This window comes from Lissotriton helveticus, chromosome 2_1, assembly GCF_964261635.1.
Source record: "Lissotriton helveticus chromosome 2_1, aLisHel1.1, whole genome shotgun sequence".
NCBI classification, from domain to species: domain Eukaryota; kingdom Metazoa; phylum Chordata; class Amphibia; order Caudata; family Salamandridae; genus Lissotriton; species Lissotriton helveticus.
This window is the reverse complement of record NC_136059.1, coordinates 1,332,023,997-1,332,041,110: the sequence shown is the minus strand read 5'-3', so window position 1 is coordinate 1,332,041,110 and position 17,114 is coordinate 1,332,023,997. Positions and strand designations below refer to the sequence as shown.

Below are 17,114 nucleotides of genomic sequence, written 5' to 3'. Positions count from 1 at the left end.
ACAGGGATACTCTGCTGTTCTCGAAGTTTATTCGGTCCAATATCCGCGCTTTCTGCAACAGTGCGTATCTGTCCCTGTAGTTCAAATGGTTACTTACCAGTAGGAGTTGTTTTGCAGATTGAAGAGTTTTCTGGATTCATATGCGACCCACCGGCCTACCCTATAAGGAAAACAAACAAGTGGGGAAGTAAAGGACTACACCAGTAATTTTTCAAAACCATATTAAGGATTACAAAACATAAGAAAAACAGAAAAAAGAATCTGAAGATGGCTACCACGCAAGTCGACCTCCAGGACAAAACCAAAAAAACCCAGACTATTCCGGACCCAACCACTATATGGCGGAAGGATGCACAGCATGTGAATCCAGAAAATTCTTCAAGCTGCAAAATGACTCCTACTGGGAAGTAACCATTTCATTTCGTGCATCCATGACTAGCACTGGGCCTGCTGGCTGGAAGGCCAATTGGCAGACTAAATCACATAGAATTCAATCAAAATTTCAAATGTATTAAAAAATATGTAGAAAATGTAGTAATCTGTGAAACATTTTCCCTTTCCAAAAGAAGAAAAATGAAATGCATAGAAATCACTTGGCTCCTACTAAAACAACAGGCCACCCACCACAATATATATTTTTAAATCAATTAAAAGTACATATACATCCAGGTACATGGCCCAAATCAAACAAACACCATTTTTTCAACTTACTTGTGAAATCTCAAATACAAAGTCCTTAAATCTAATGGGATAAATGCAGCAGACACAAAGGGGGATCCAGCTCCATATCCAAATGAGAAGCGACCAGAGATGGACAAAGCACTGAGAGGAGCCTGCTGGATAGGAACTGAAAGTTGGAGACTTTGGGGCACGTCCTTCCAGTTGAAAAAGAAAGTAAAGCAAGAAAAGACTCCTTGCGCAAAAAAAAACCAGCCAAATGTCAATTTGAGGCGGTTTCTAACTCCAAATCATCTGTTCGGATGGATTTTGGTGCTACTCGAGGAGAGAATCTTCCCCAGATGGCAGCCGCGGTGGAAGCTGCGCGTTCCGGATAGCGTACAGCCGTGCGGCTGGCTACCTAATCTCATGGCGCCGTGAACGGCCCTGAAAATCTCATAGGTGATCACGAGCGCCCAGCATGTCGCTCCCACATGCAAAAACCTGAACTTTGAGCGCGCGGATGAAAAATAAACTCAGTGCAGAGTTTAACGGTAACTCCGCATTCTCCGTAGAACGCGGAGTTGCCGAATTCTTCAAACTCTGTGAACGGAGCGGAGTTTTACGCCTAGTCTTACCCTTGACTCTGGAGTCTAAATTCTCCTCGGTGACCACAATTTTCAACTGGAAGACCAAAATGACCCCTACTCTACAGCACTCCTCTAAAGCTTGAGAAATATCAGATGCATCCTGCTCGTCCCAGAACCAATGCACCTCTCAGGACACACCCTGGACCCCCATCTTCACCATAAGCAGCTACAGAAACAGCAAATACAATTCCACCACACCACTTACATAGACCAACCACTCCATCATCCACTTCTAAATCATTACACCTCAATTCAATACCTCTACCACGTTCAGCATTCCAAGCCGCAGCAGGGCAAAATCACAGAAGCAGACTGGCCTAACGCATTCAGCATGGATCAAAGTGGCCCCACAGACAACCTCGACAAGGACTTGAACAACTAGATCAAGATTGCATGGACACCCTTGCACTCATCAAACCCAACAACCATAGTAGATCATACAAGCAGGCCAGCTGGGACACAGAACATCTCTGAGACACCAAATGACACTGTTAACAGCTACGAAGGAAATAAAAAATCAGCTACAACACCAATGTAAGAATTACCTACAAGGCTGCCCTCAGTGACCATCATCAGCAAATTGCCAAGAAAAAAACACCAGTGACTTGCTTTGAAGAAAGCTCCAAAACCTGCAAGGAGATCTTGAGCATTAAGGATTTCACCTAGCCCTCAGCCACTGTCACCAACATGGATGCCCACCAACAACCCTGTGAAAACTATCCAACTTCTTCCTCCGCAAAATAGCAAACATCTGTAGCAACTACAGAACTCATGCCCCCATCACATCTTCAGCCTGGGAACACCAATCAGCACCACTCTGACCCAAAACATCATCAGCTTCATCACGCCCACTACGTTCTCGGATGAATGGAAACTTGCAGAAATCAATACCCTCATCAAGAAGCCCACAGCCGCCCCAAACAACTGAGCAACTTCTGACCCATCTCCCTGTTTCCCCATCCAACCTAAGTGACTGAAAAGGCCATCAACAAGCAACTCGCAACCCACCTTGAACTTCACCGTCTTCTGGACAACACTCAATCAGGATTCAGAACGGACCACAACACCAAAACAACACTTAATGCGGCCACCAATGACATTTGAATCCTCCTGGACTGACGAGAAACAGCGGCCTTCATCCAGTTTGAAATCTGGGCGGTCTTCAATATGGTCTCTCATAACAACTTTATCAGAAGACTCCATGAGATTAAGATGCAAGGATCCATTCTCAAATGAATCTGTTCCTTTCACGACTGGAAGAAGCCCAGGAGTCAGGCTTCCACCCTTCACATAAGAAACTAAGAATTTGATATGCAGAGTCCCATAGGCATCGTCCCTCAGCCCCACTCTGTTTAACATATACTTGACACCGTTCACAAACCTCATCCATTCACAAGACATAGTCATCTCCTACTCTGACACCCAACTCATCCTCTCCCTAACTGACAAACCACGCCAGAACCAACTTCCCCAACTACATGGCCTTGATAGCATACTGGATTATGCAACAACTGCCTGCAGCTCAGCTCTGTCAAGATTGATGTACTGATCTTCGGCAACAACACCTCCCCTCGGGACTTCACCTGGTGGATGGCGGATCTAGAACCAGCACCACAGACTATGCAAGAAATCTAGGGATCATCCTGGACTACAAGCTCAATATGACAGCTCAAGTCAACGCAGTTTGCACCTCCTGTCACACATGGAGCAGTCCTCCCCTCAAACATATATTCCTTACTCTCCACCCCCTCACAGATTGCTTTCAGTTGTTCGTTGACTGACCCTATGTCCCACCTTCCTCCTCCAACAGTCTACATCTTTGAGTGCATCCAATCAAATCCCTGACTTTAGGGGGCGGTGAGGGGGAGTAATCGAGTAGGGGGGTGCCATTGTAGGACATGTGGCTTGTGCCAGTTGCTTCCACCCTAACTACAATTATTTCCACCTCTCTTAATTTACAAAGTGGAGGGTAGCCTACCTTGCAACTGACTTTTTCACTGGCCTACTAGACTACTAAAAGCAACAGCCAATCAGAAAGATTCCAATACCCCGCATAGCACTGCCAGCCTTTGATCAGTCGTACAGTTCATGAGCAGTGAAATGGTGGCCCCTCACCATTGTCAGTGAAGGGTACTGCCTTGAATCTCATGCACCTGTCTCCAGCATTCCACCCCCGCCGTCACATAGTGTCCAGTCCACCTTCATCTTCTGGAGGAAGGGGTGCAGATGCTCCTAGCAAAGAGTAATGTATCTTCAGTGCAGAAAAAAGGCAAAGCATTCTCCAGCCAACAGATGATGATGGCATTTCAACCACTGTTGCTTCTTTTTCAGATTTAGTGTGATGTTACTGTCCCCCATCTAATGAAACTGTTAGGGATGATGGCTTAGTGCATACTGATGGCGCCACATGCCAGGTTACACTTGCGCCTGTTACTAGACTGCCTCTCTTGGCAGTGGGCCAAAAAATACAGAAGGGCATTAGGAGGACCTAGTGTTGGTTACCACCAAGGACAAGAATTCTCTCTTTTGGGCATACATCAACACTGTTGCTCGGCAGACCCTTCCTTGACCCATTCTAAAGGTTACCATTACCACCCATACTTCTCTTCTTGGGTGGGGATCTCACCTCCACCAGATGACAATTCAAAGCATTTGGGCTTCTCTTCACCAGAGGCACCACATCAACTCCCTGGAACTTATAGCAGTCAGGTGAGTAGTCCGAGCCTTTCTCTTTGTTCTAAAGCAGACAACTGAAATGATAGAATCAAACATGACAGCCATTTTCTACATTAAGATGCAGCATGGGACCCACTCTCCTCAGCTTTCTCACCTAACACAGCATATCTGGCATTCAGCAACTCAAAGCAACATTTTCCTATTAGGGAAGCATCTTCCAGGACTGAAGAACAGTTTTGTGGACCTGCTCAGCAGGATGCATCAACGGGTCCATAAATAGGCACTCCATCCCCAAACCCTCCATAGGTACGTCAGACACTGGGAGACCTATTCACCATTTCCAAAACCGCCTAAGCTTTGCTGCCAGATATCCTCCTCCACAGTTTATGGGTGATGTACTATGAATTAAATGGTCAGTGATATTTGCCTACTGTTTTCAACCTCTACCCCACATCCTGTGTGTGGCAAGAAAGATGAGGCAAATCTCCATTACTCTCATCATAGTTGTTTGTGCCTACCATTAGCAAGGCACCCCTTGTACTCTCTACTCCTCGAGATGACAGTCAATCATAAAAAGTATCTAATAAGGCCAGACCTCCAACCCCTGCATAAAGGTCAACTCACACACCCAGATCTGATATGGCACCTAAGTTCCTAGAGTTTGGGTACCTTAACCTAGAGGAATTCAAGAGTATCCTATGGGAAGCAAGAAAACCCACTCCTCACGCCTTATATGCAGCTAAGTGGAAAAGGTTCATGCCCTACTGTATTTTTAAATAATGTGTCCGTTCAGTGTCCCTGTTTCCTACCTTCAACTTCTTTAAAAGGCTACCACATCCTTATACCTAAATGCACTTGGGTAGTTCCTCCAAAACCACTTCCTGTAGGGGACAAAGACATAGTCTAGTTCGGAGAAGGTAGGGTGGCCCCCATCAGAGAAGGAATAATGTGGGGTGTTTGACGATTTGACCTTCCAGGTATCTAGGAGGCCCAGCCCATGTGTAAATCATACCAGTCATGACTCCAAGGGGGCAGGGACAAGGGATGTAGCCGATCTGTCCATGAGTTTGTTACATTCACCCCCCATATTTGTATATTTACCTCCAAATACAGCCTTCTAAAATTTAACAAAGAATATTATTGGAAATGAAGAGGGCAACGTTTAAATGGTTCATCAGAGATCCATGCACAGGTCCTTTTACTCTTATTTTTTAGATCATTAAGCTTCCAGTGCTGCTTTTAGTCTGTTAGTAGTCCATGTTGTTGCTACAGGGAGAATATGGATGGAGCGAGGTTGCATGAATTTGGATTTTCCTGCTCTAAAAATGTGATCAGGCGGCAACTCCTGCTTTCTCATTGACTGACATGTAGATCTTTAATGGATCGTTATAAATATTTTTGTAATACTAATACAGTTCGTTTCATGGTTTGCAATACTTTATTTTCTTTTTTCACCCAAAGGCTTTCGAAAAACACTCTGCATTCTTCTCTTCCACGTCCTGTAACCACTGAATATGATATGGAAGAAGAATTTGAAATTGACGAAGTGAGTAGCTATTTTTTTAAATCGTGGGACAGAGAATTCAAGAATGCCAAGCCCTCTACAAAACAACCAACAGGAGCTGCTGAAAGACAAAAGTGTGCAAACCTAGAGCAGAACGATACTGAAGTGCTAGACTTGCGTACTGTTGATGCACCACCAAACAACTCCCCTGAGTATTCTAGCAGAAAAAAGACAGCCATTGAAACGAAAAAAGTACAAGCCTTGGCAAATGCAAAAGACATTTCTTCACTTCCGCAACAAAATAAAAAAAACATTGCTAAGGTGACAAAGCGACAAGCCAGGCAGACTGTAGTTAGGCCGTGTGTAACATATGACAACCACTCATCGACTGTCATTGCCACTGATGCACAACCCTCACATAAGACTGTATCAATGGAAGCAAACATTCCCATGGAGGTTGAAGAATGCAGTAGTTCTCCTGTTTCAAAGAATCAAGCCTTGCTTAAAAGGAAGACAGATGAAAGTCAAGTAAAATCTAAAATTTCATCCACTCTTCCCAAAAAGACCAAAAAGGCATTTAAAGTTGGGGCTTTGGAAAAGGCAGTGATAAACATGCAAAATGCCAGCTGTACTAAAGAGAGACTTTCTTTGGGTCAAACACATACAAATGAGAATTTTTCAACATGTATACCTCTGCCTACAAATGTTTTAGCGGAACCAGTACCAGAAAAGAGGCAGGAAAATATACCCCAAGAGTTGGTAAATCAAGTCGGTGGTCAAATGCTTGGCAGCAATATTCTTAGTAAAAATAAAAGTGTTAATTCTATGTCCGAAACAGATAAAAATCAAGTTCCACCTGTCAAGAATGCAGCTGAACTTGAATTGACAAGAAACTTACCCTTAAAGGACAGAGGCAAGATCAAAGGTAACAAAATCGTTTTTGTTTCATTCTACTGTTTGTGAGTGCAATGTTTCTAAATACGTTATCATTCTTTCCAAATGTAATCTTGTGTACATTTTCCTAGGAGTTATGTTATGTTATAATTGTGTTAAGCGCGCAGCTGCCCCAGCTAAGGGGCGTCCCGGCACTAATTGATCAGGAGTAAATAAATGTTTCAAGCTTAATTTTCCTACTTGTAGTGACAGTATTCAGACCTCTATCAGTGCTCCACTATTAGCTGAACTGGTCCCACAACTACTTAAGTGAGGGATAGTCACCCCCTCTTTTTGTAAAAAGCTGGTGTAGAAGTATCAGAGCTGAAATTAAATTCCCTATCGCCTGTTTACCAGCTGTAGATATGGTGATGGAGCTGCTCCTAGCTGGCTAGCTAGCCAGCCACCTGGGTAGCTTAAGCTCTTGACACAGGTAATGCAGACCTCCTCCCTGGCTTCATAATGGAATCTGTTCTTGTGACTACTCTTTGTTAATTACGAACGCATTTGGCTCAAGAGCAGGCAGGGGGCTTTCTAGTTTTAGACCTCTCTGCAGCCTTTGCCACAGTCAACCATAACATTTTGTTGTACTGTCTGGAAGCAGTGAGGTTGGCTGACAAGGCTTTATCCTGGTTAATTTTATTATTAGATAATAGATCACAATTAGAAGTAATTCCTCTTCAAGCCCTATGAAGTCTTCCTCCTGAGCAAAGTTCTCAAGGATATGCTTTCTCTGGTGCTAATGTTTAGATCCAACACAATTTTGGTCTGATCAAGTCCTTTGGGTTTGCAACACTTATGTGCAGATGATACTTAAATTCTGTTAAAAATTGATCACACCTCATTTAACTCCATCGTCTGGTTGAAAGATTGTATGTTGGTGTTACAGAACTGAATGTCAAATAATTTCATTAAACTGAAAGATGACAAGATTGAGCAACTGGTAATGGTTGTGGACTCTTAGTCCTGTGATTTCTATCTATCCACTTGATCCTTCCAACTACCATGTCAAGTTAGATCAAGAAACTTGGATCCCTTTTTGTTGAGGAGCTTTATTTTAACCTCAAATCTAAACAATTTAGATAAATAATTTCGAGCAGTGTAAAATCTTGTGGAATGCTTGTCTGTTAATCCTCATGGGGACATTTCTTTAGGTAGTATCGTTGGGTGTCTTTCACCACTATGTTACTGGGACCAGGGCCTCCTGGTTCAAGCCATTTTAAAGCTAAAACTGCACTAGAATATAGCCGTCAAGCTAAGAAAACGTCTTTCGAAATTTGACCATGTGTCACAAGTAAGGCGCTCTCTTTGCTCACCCCCATTAAACTAAGAATCCATATGAAAGTTCCTTGCCTGACCCATAGAGCTCAATACACAATTGGACATCCCTGTGTGGCACATCTGGCGACTGCTCTTCAGTGTTAACTTTCAGAACAGTACAGTTCTGCTTTTGTGCAAACTTTGCCTTGGTTCCAGTGCCTTCAACGGCGGGGCTGAACTTTTCATGTGCTGGTTTTCAAGCTGTTGATACTCTGCTGCTGCATATACCAACATCCTAAACTTCAAAACTTTTAAATCTGCTGTAAATGTTCACTTATTTTTTTCAACCCTTGCATTCTTCTTGAGCTAGGTCGATTTGTGATTAGGCCTTGGCAGAGCTCACAGAGTTGTCACTCGCTGAGCTACTGAAAAACTCCATGGAGCTCCATGCTCAGGCAGAGTATTACTTGGCCACCCCTCTTTACTACATGGCAGAAATAAATACTGTAAATCCAATGCATACATATTTTTAAAACGGCATAGCAAGGATGCATTTGAGTTTGGCAGACCAGGAGATCACGCAAACAAGTTAAATAAAAATATACAGTTCTCCAAATGTAAATCTCCAATGGCCCTGTCATGCTTATGGTTATACCTCATAAAAACCGATTGCTCAGTCAAATCCTCCATACCGACTCTGCACAGGAACTGAATATTTATTGAGAAAGCACTTCAAACAATCACTTTATTTCATCATTACTAAAGAATGGCATAACAAGTATTCAAAAAACTATCATACAAATATACAATTTCATATGTAATTCCTCAGATTTATATAATTAAATAAGTGCCACAGGATAAAAATTGTAATTTCGTAAGCGGGAAGATCATAAATTATAATTCAAAAGTTTCTTTCTTGTGTTAAAAGCACAACATAAAAACAAGGCTATGAAGTAGCAAGCTAGGGAATCAGGTAATGATTGTAAATGGTAAAGGGCAGGATGACATTGCTTAAAATTAAGGGTGCGCATGAGTGGTAAAATATTTTTTTTCCTTTCCTCACTATAAAACCTGCAAAAGAATAAGTGGAGTTCCCCTTGAGCGGAACTTCCATCGCAGGGGCATGCTGGGGGTGCATCAAAGACGTAAACGTTAGAAGGAAAACCCAGCATGAAAAGGAATACATTTTAACTGGAACCTCAGCAAAAGATATCGATGATTGGGCCGTGTGACAAAAGATAGGTGATTGATAGCAGTATTGTTTAATGTGGGTGTTAAATTGTATTGTATAACCCTAGTCTTAGTACAATTAAGGACCCATCTATCTCTCGTGCATTTTCCTATTAATAAATTTTTCAGTTCAACCTTAGACACACTGGGACATGTAGCTGGTCTATCAAATAGATCCAGTTACCAATTAAATAAAAACTATTCTTTACATATTGAAGCCATTTTATCGTGCTTATTCCATGTAGACTTAAGCAGTCTTGCACAATCTCCTGTGGTACCTTTAATGTTTCTCTTTTCCACATAGAGTGCCTTAGAAGTTTCGGGGCAGAGCTAATCCTATCCGAAATATACGGTACATTCATTTCTGAATAGCAAATATAGGTGGAGCAGGACTGGGGAACACCTACTAACCTCTTTAAAAAAACATCCTCCACACCTTGTAATGTAGATGTGTTAGATATACCCCACAGAGCTGCCCCCTAAGTAGCAACAGAAAATGATTTAGCCTCGTAGATCTTTTTTACTGATTCAGTAGGTTTAGAACCAAGTTTCTGTATAAAACCAAACAGGATGCCTATACTTCTTTCCATAAGAAGGGTTCTATTCAATATCATATTTAGAGATGTATTTTTTGAGTCAAAAAGTATTCCCAAATAAGAAAAGGTATCCTCCACCTCAAGTTTTCTCCCTTCAATGGTCAATTTGGGATTTTTTTTCCAGTGTAGCTCCTGCCATCAGCACATAAGACTTGGATTAGTTGACTCTGAGACCCAGATTGTGCATTTGTTATTTCTAATACTGATTCCAGTCTACCTTCAAAATTATTAGTATAAAAATTAATCAAGATCCAGTCCCTCTCGTTACAACCCTCACATAGCATAATATGATAATTTGGAGAAGTATTTAAATAGGAAATTATCTTAACTTTTTCTGTGTTGGCTATGAAAGTAAAGATTCCTCCTCTTGGGTGCCCTGCTCTGGAGGCGACCGCATTTGTCTGGAAGGTGTGGTAACCATCCATTGTGATCTGTTTTGATTCCCATGTTTCTTAGAAACATAGGTTATCAACATTTTCCACAATGGATAACCAATGGGACTTATTATTTTTAAGATTATAGCCGTCTATATTCCATGATATTACTTTCAAGGATGTCAAAAGGAGTGTTAAACTGTCGTTGGTGATCTGCCTAGAATGCATATTTTGAAGTGACTGGAAATCAATAAAAAGAACAGAGGGTGGTGATGGTCAACCACATCCTTCAAGATCACTTAGAGGAGCAAATCAATTTCTAATCGAAAATGGTGGAAAGATTACATTGGGACCATAATGCAAATGAGTAGGGGGATTGACCGTAGGGTGTAAGAGATAATTTGTAATAATTGGTTTGTGAAAAAAGAAAAACAATGGTAATGCAAAAAATTTGTTTAACAAAGTGAGATGAAAGAGTATACTTAATAAGTGCTCAACAACCTTCTGATTATTAAAGTTGATGACAATACAATCCCCCCTATTGACTTTGGGCCCCTGCCTATCCACTTTACTCGTCTGGCCATAGTGATATGATTGTAAAGTTTAAAAGTGCCCTTGTAAAACTTAGATAGCCAGAGTAGAGCTTTATCCATCAATTGAACCATTGATTCATGCTGATGTGAGCGCAACACAGGTGCGTTTGCTAAAATAATTACAAAAGGACACGCTGCCGGTGGTAGTTCGTCTGTTATCTATATTTTCTGCTTTGTCAAAATTCAACAGACTGCGACCATTATTAGTGACCACCCACCTGTTTTCCTCCGATTATTATCCTATGCAATGTCGGAAACAACTTATCGGTCCGCTTGTGCCACATTTAGGAGTTCTGTTCCGAGACAAACCAAGACATATTGAAAAGGTTCAGTCCTTGAATAATTTATTCCACTATCAGCACTGCCAAGTTGCCTTGAATTAGAAGAGATCAGTCTCTCTTTTAAAAGGAGATGCGATAAGTGAGGCTCAGGGCATGAGTGTGACGCGCAAGTGGGAGCGGAGGTTGAAATAAGTCCTCCGGAAATTTGATTTTCATTTTGGAGCCTCCCAGATCGTGCCGCGATTAATTCTGGGTTAGTTAATTGGCCCAGTCTCTCCATTATTTTGTCCAATTTGGCCGTAAGCGGGTGAAGTGATTTAAAGATGTGTTCCAATTTCAGACCTAGGTCTGCTCCTTGTGCTGAAAGCAGTGTACTAAATACAGTATGAGAATGTGTGCCTTGTAGGTCTTGCGTAGCTTGTGAAGGGACTTTTGGAGGGATTGATAAAGGAATAGGAATAGAAATAGATGTGGAGGTAGTAACGGCAGGTACTTTCGGTCTTTTGGGGGCAGTTGGTGTGTTAGCCTTCTCTCTTTTCTTAGGTGGCTGCTCATCTGTGGGGCATTTCAATGCTACTGGAGACTTAAGAATTTTAGCCAGGGACAACGAAGTAGCAGATTTATTATGGCTAGCCAGGACTTCTCGCTGACCCTGCACATTGGGGGGGCAAAAGAAACAGAATCCACATTAATAGTTCTTGCGTCCTCCAAAGAGAAACAAACGACTTTCCGTTATTTCAAACACCCTGGATAGCACGTCTGCTTCTCTCAATATGGAGGAGTCCAGAGTATTGATAATTTCCCCTCCAGTTTCAAGAGGCGTTGCCTTGCGCTTAACCATTCTCTGCCCCGATGAACATCGATTACATAAATGGTGGACTTTAGGTCGGTGGCCCAGCCCAGCCTTTTCTGGGCGTGGACGAGCCTGCCCTTGTTCCCGGGCTTTGCCCCCGTGCACTGAGGGATCACGTTGCGCTTTAAAGCGCTGTTCAGCCTGCAGGAATTGCTGGGAGACGAAGTCTCCCCGTTGTCAGCGACTCCCTCCTCAGCAGGCTCAAGGCACCAGGTACAGCAGAAATCTGGCGGCAGCACTTCATCATTTTTCAAAGGAGGAATGCAGGTGAGGAGGTTATGAAACCAGTGTCCTGCATGCCTCCTTCCTAATGTTTTATTCATCGAGGATGTGAAATTGCATTGCTCCCTGGATAGTGAGGGGACTGTGAGGATTTGATAGGCATGTTTCAGTGAGCGCCACATGCACGAGCGATGTTCCTTAGAAGGTGAAATCCATACAGTCCTGCATGAGAAATACCACTGACTGTTTAGCAGGACAAGGTGAAGCATTTAATCTCTTCCGCTTGCATCTATTAGAATAACAAGCATTGAAAATGCAATAGGTCTCGCCTTTTAGTAAGCTAAAGCCATTTGCTTTGCTATACAATACCATTAGCAAAGCAAATGGCTTTAACTTAATCAAAGGCGAGACCTATTGCATTTCTAATGCTTGTTGTTAAAATCTGCAGAGCCACAGCTGCATAATTCCAGTGGCAATAGCAATGCCGCTTTTCCCTGCCAGCGACATTTCAGGTCTATTTATTGTATTGTATTGTAATTGCATTTATATAGCACTTACTACCCCTGACAAGTCATCGAAGTGCTTTTTCGGGAAGTAGCACACTACTCTGAAACCCATAAAAGATTAGTGGTGAATTAGTATAGTGAAAATATGAAAGTAATTTGAGTGGTGGATATGTTAGTCAGTTATTTGGATTGAGGAGGATAGTGGAGGGATAGAAAAGGTACATGGAAGGGCGGAGCCAGTAAAGGGTAGAAGGAGACAGTAAGGTGCTTACATAATGTATTTTGAATTAGGAAACAACTGTTGTTGTGCTCACTCTAAATCAGGCCACCATGTCGCAGACTGTCATAAGTGCTGGTGCTGAGCACCGGAAACCACTGGCTCAAATTAAGCACTGTGGGTGAGCCACTCGAGGCTTGAGCCAGGTGTGAACCAGAGGCCAGGCTCTGCATTAGGTCTAGGTCCTCTTTTGCGCTCGAGCCAAAATGAGCCGAGCATTAATGTGGCTTCTGCCTGCCTCCCGCAATCCACCATTATGTGCCAATAATTCAAAAACAATCGTAAACCATTGGTATTAAAATTGAAAGACTACTATATGTTAAAGCTATACCTTGTTTAATTTTAAAGAGACAATCATATTTTTACATGATGTTTGTTGCATGATTTAGATGCCGACTATTTTCAGGGCTCGGCTCGCGCACCAGGCTCTTAGAGCCCAGCCAGATCCATGTCTTGGCTCAGCTCTCCATGGTAATTTGTTGGCGCACCGAACTCTACAAACACACACATAATAATGCTGTTCTGAAAAAATAAACTGTCTTCTTTTCAATATGTTTTATCCACCTACTTACAGTGTATTCATTGTAAGTATTTAGAGCCATTTCCTGGATAGAAAAAAAGCAAACTATTTCTGTTAGTGACTGCAAATAAGTAGGTCGAGTTCACACTCAATACACCGTGTGATAACAGAGTGCCTTAGAAAGCTTCATGCATTGACCTTTGGAAAGACTTCTGCGTGGACTTTAAATCTCCGATTCCTACCAAAAAATGTATTCTCAATCACAATAGACAGCCATCTGCTCCAAAAGGACAAAGACAAGCTTGTACGACTAATGGCATTTAATTCCCAGGTCTGTGTGGACCATTGCACAAACCATTGCCTGCAAAAGCAATGCACACCATAGCAAATATGAACTCTCAAGCTATGTAGGCTGCCCATTGTTTGGAAAGGCGGACTCACGGCACAGCATACTGACACTGCCTTTAAGCGCAAACATATCCCCAGAATCCAACTCCACCTCCCTCACAAAATAGTTGCTTCGGCTCACTAAATACCACATGAAACATACTTCATGAAGTCTAACTTCAATTAAGTACAATGGGATGAGTCGCAAATTGTCTGATTGCCAGCAAAATGCAACCTGACTGCCAATGGAATGCAGAATGGTCCTCCAATTGTGCAACTATCAGCCAAAAACATCTCACTTGAGCTAGATTGACCCATCTGCTCACCGAATGCATCTGACTACCAATTAAAAGCACCCTGGACATCCACAGAATGCCTGAATGCTGCACTCTGCCAACCGACTGTCCCTCACTTAAACAAAATGAATGTATCAACAACAGAACGCTCCCTGGTCAAATGCAGACATTATGCCCAGCCTCAGAGTTAAAAGTGACTGCCACAACATATAGTCTCATTAGCCCCCAGTGATATGTTACTAAACAGAATATGCTCTTATTGCACATCAAATAAGACACCAATCCAGGGAAGATGACCGGGCTTTCCACAGAATGCACCAAAAGCTCCCCACAACTTATGTCAAGAGTCTCCAACTAAAATCTGAAGCGTCTCTCGGGATTAAGGCCCACTGGACACTTTGTGCACATACAGAGAGCATCTTCAGAAATACTAAAATGATCTCGAGTAACTCAGTAGAAAGAGTGCTGGGCTGGCCACCTACAGAACGAATCATGGCTCCCAAAGAATACAGCTGATTGTCCACAGCCTACTCTGCTGCATGCACAAGGCACCCAAACACCTATAAATTGGGCCCAACAGCCAACTGAAAACGAACCTGCCCAGAGTATACTCTGGGCAGGCTCCAGAATGCCCATGGCATGCTCATGGGCATGCCATGGGCATGCAATGCAATGCTCCAAGCCAACCATAAATTTGTCCGTGAATAAACACTCACATTTACCCCACGTATCCACACAAATGGCTCCTCAGAATGTTTTCTAGCCACCTAAATAAATGTGGGTTAATATGAGACTCTGCCTCAATGCTCAACAACTGTCAAAGAAATTCACAGTTTCTTAAAAATTGCTGGCCAGCGCCACCATAGAATACACCCAATGTCACCACATAAAGCACCCTGAACGCTTGCAGACAGGGGCGTAACACAGGCCCCTGCGGTGCATTAAGGCCCCACTTCTTTATGACCTCCTTACCAGTGCTTAATTTGTAAAAAAATAAATAAGTGCCAGGACCTCTGTTACAGGGCCACTTCAGCTGGCCCCACCCATTACCCCTGCCAGCACTGCCAATGACATTACAAGCACTCCTATTAGCTGTCACACTCCTACAAGTTTGAGAATTCAGACTATTCCAGGCAACCAAAGCTATTATAATGGCTTCGGTGGCCCGGTATTAGTCATTTTCAACATATATTGAATTTATAAATAACGTCTGTTATTGTGCTCTCTAAATAGGTGACCTGCCATAGGTGCCCGTGCTGATAATTAAGTGCTGGTGCCGAGCACCGGAAACCACCGGCTCAAATTAAGCACTGCTCCTAACCCTTCAAGGGGCCCCTTTAGGAGAGTAGGATCTGCCTACTATGATCACCCCCACTTTTTGCTGGTGTGTCACTGTTTTTCGACTTTAGTTTGGCTGGGGCCCTGCTATCCAGGACCCCAGCCTTGCTGATTCCTCTCTAAATTAATTGCATGTACTTTAGGTACACTCCTGATTGGTTACTGGGTTACCCTTGTGAGTCCCTAGTATATGGTACTTTAGGTACTAAGGGCATAGGTACCCCAGAGGCCTACCAGGGGCTGAAGCATGTATTATGCCACCCCTGGGAAGCCTTCCAAAATGGCACCACAGGTCTGCTACTGCAGCATGGGTAAGATGGTGCCTGCACCCCTTACTAAGATATAGGTTACCTATATCTACCTTTGAATCACTGACACATATAAAGCTATAAGTAACTCCTTTGGCAGGCCTTATCAATCCTGAAGGCAGAGTGCTTGGTTTTGTGTGAGAGAGTGCCCATGCATGAGCAGGACCCCTCTGCAGCTTTCCGAATCTATGCTCTGATGCTGTTCTGTGATGCGGCCAGACCATATACTCTTAAGTGCATTATAACCTCGCGGTAAATGCTAACTTTGGAATGGCTGCATGGAAACATGTCGTGTTTGGTGTCAAACACTTTGGAATCCTACCGCCCCCGCCAGTCCTTCTAGAGGGAAAAGACATGTACACACTAACCTAACCGGTAATAGTTTAAAAGAGCCAAGCATCACAAAATGGATGCTGCAGCCACAGACACAAGTCTGACCTCCTCCTGCTGGATGAAACTCCGGCAGGGGAGGCCTGGACGATAGGTTTCTAGTCACAGAGCGGTGTAACCACCTCCCAGACAGGCTTTAGTGTTTGGGGCTGGGTGGGTGCATTCAGAGAATGCTTTTCAGACAGTGCTGGGGACACACTTGGTGTCCCTGTGCATACCCTAGTTCAAACCGGTTGCAGGGGCACTCAGCCCCTGCTCTGGCGCGAAACTGGACAAAGGGAATGGGTGTAACCGCCCATCTTCCATGACCCTTCCATAGGTGGGTACCCAGAGTATGTCCAACCCCCTTTCTTTCTATAAGTATGGGAACCCAGTCCTTAGGACTTCAGATTACACCTGGACGAAACTCTGCAACATATTTCCTGGAACTTCGACATTCTACACGACTAGAAGTCGGAAGAATCTCCCTTGGGGGTCAAGGAGTGACTCCCCTGTTCAAACAGGCACACAAGGCCGACACGAGATCCCAGCAAAGCTGAGACCCGCAGCCCTCATGAGTGACGTGGAACCGGTACTCCTGGACACCGTGCATATTTGCAAGTGCATCAACTTCCTGAGCTTTCCCGAAATTGTGGGTTTGGACTACTTGTAGTCCAATCCCCGAGCACCATTTGCACCGAAGATTGTGGGCCTACACTCCACGAGTGTTCTGTGGGCCCGCTTCTAGCATTTCCATTCGAGGCTCCTACGCGATCCCTGGTCCGTCGACTGGTGGGTCCCCACGAATGTAACTCTTCTGTTTCTTAGGCTTTCCTGATTGCTCCAGACGTGCCCTGACTCCCCACCGAGTGGTGAGTCCCTCAGACCTTCCTGGTCTGCACCAAAGCCAATCTTTGCTTTTTGCGTGCGTTGCTGTTGCCAAGGCTTGTTGGGTCCAATCCGGATACCGACACCACAGCACTCGGCCTCCTTCGTGGGACAGATCAAATCCAGCTCCTGGTAGTCATCGAGGCCTCCTGGTCCTTGTGGCTGAAGAGTCAAGCTTCAACTTCTTCATCTGAAATCGCCCGACATCGGTGGGCATCCGCTCGTTGCCTTCCTGGTCACTGACTAGTGACCCAGACTCTGTCCCCTCTGCTTTAGATCTCTGATCCACCCTTGGATCCACCCGGACACTTTCGACTTGGTCGCCAACAGCACTTCGCAGCAGATCGTCATTGAAATCAGCGACGAAACCGACACCTATGCACCCGGCTTCCCTTG

The 17,114-nt window shown here is 43.7% G+C and overlaps 1 protein-coding gene across 4 annotated transcripts in view; it reads left to right on the top strand.

The window, feature by feature from the left end:
* Positions 1 to 17,114, top strand: part of CENPC (centromere protein C) — a 1,220,926-nt gene that overhangs the window by 445,126 nt on the left and 758,686 nt on the right. For all 4 annotated transcript variants that reach the window (XM_078676246.1, XM_078676245.1, XM_078676249.1 and 1 more), the window contains one exon: positions 5,445 to 6,412. In XM_078676246.1, coding sequence (XP_078532372.1) covers positions 5,445 to 6,412 — 968 coding nt within the window. The remainder of the gene's footprint in view (positions 1 to 5,444; positions 6,413 to 17,114) is intronic.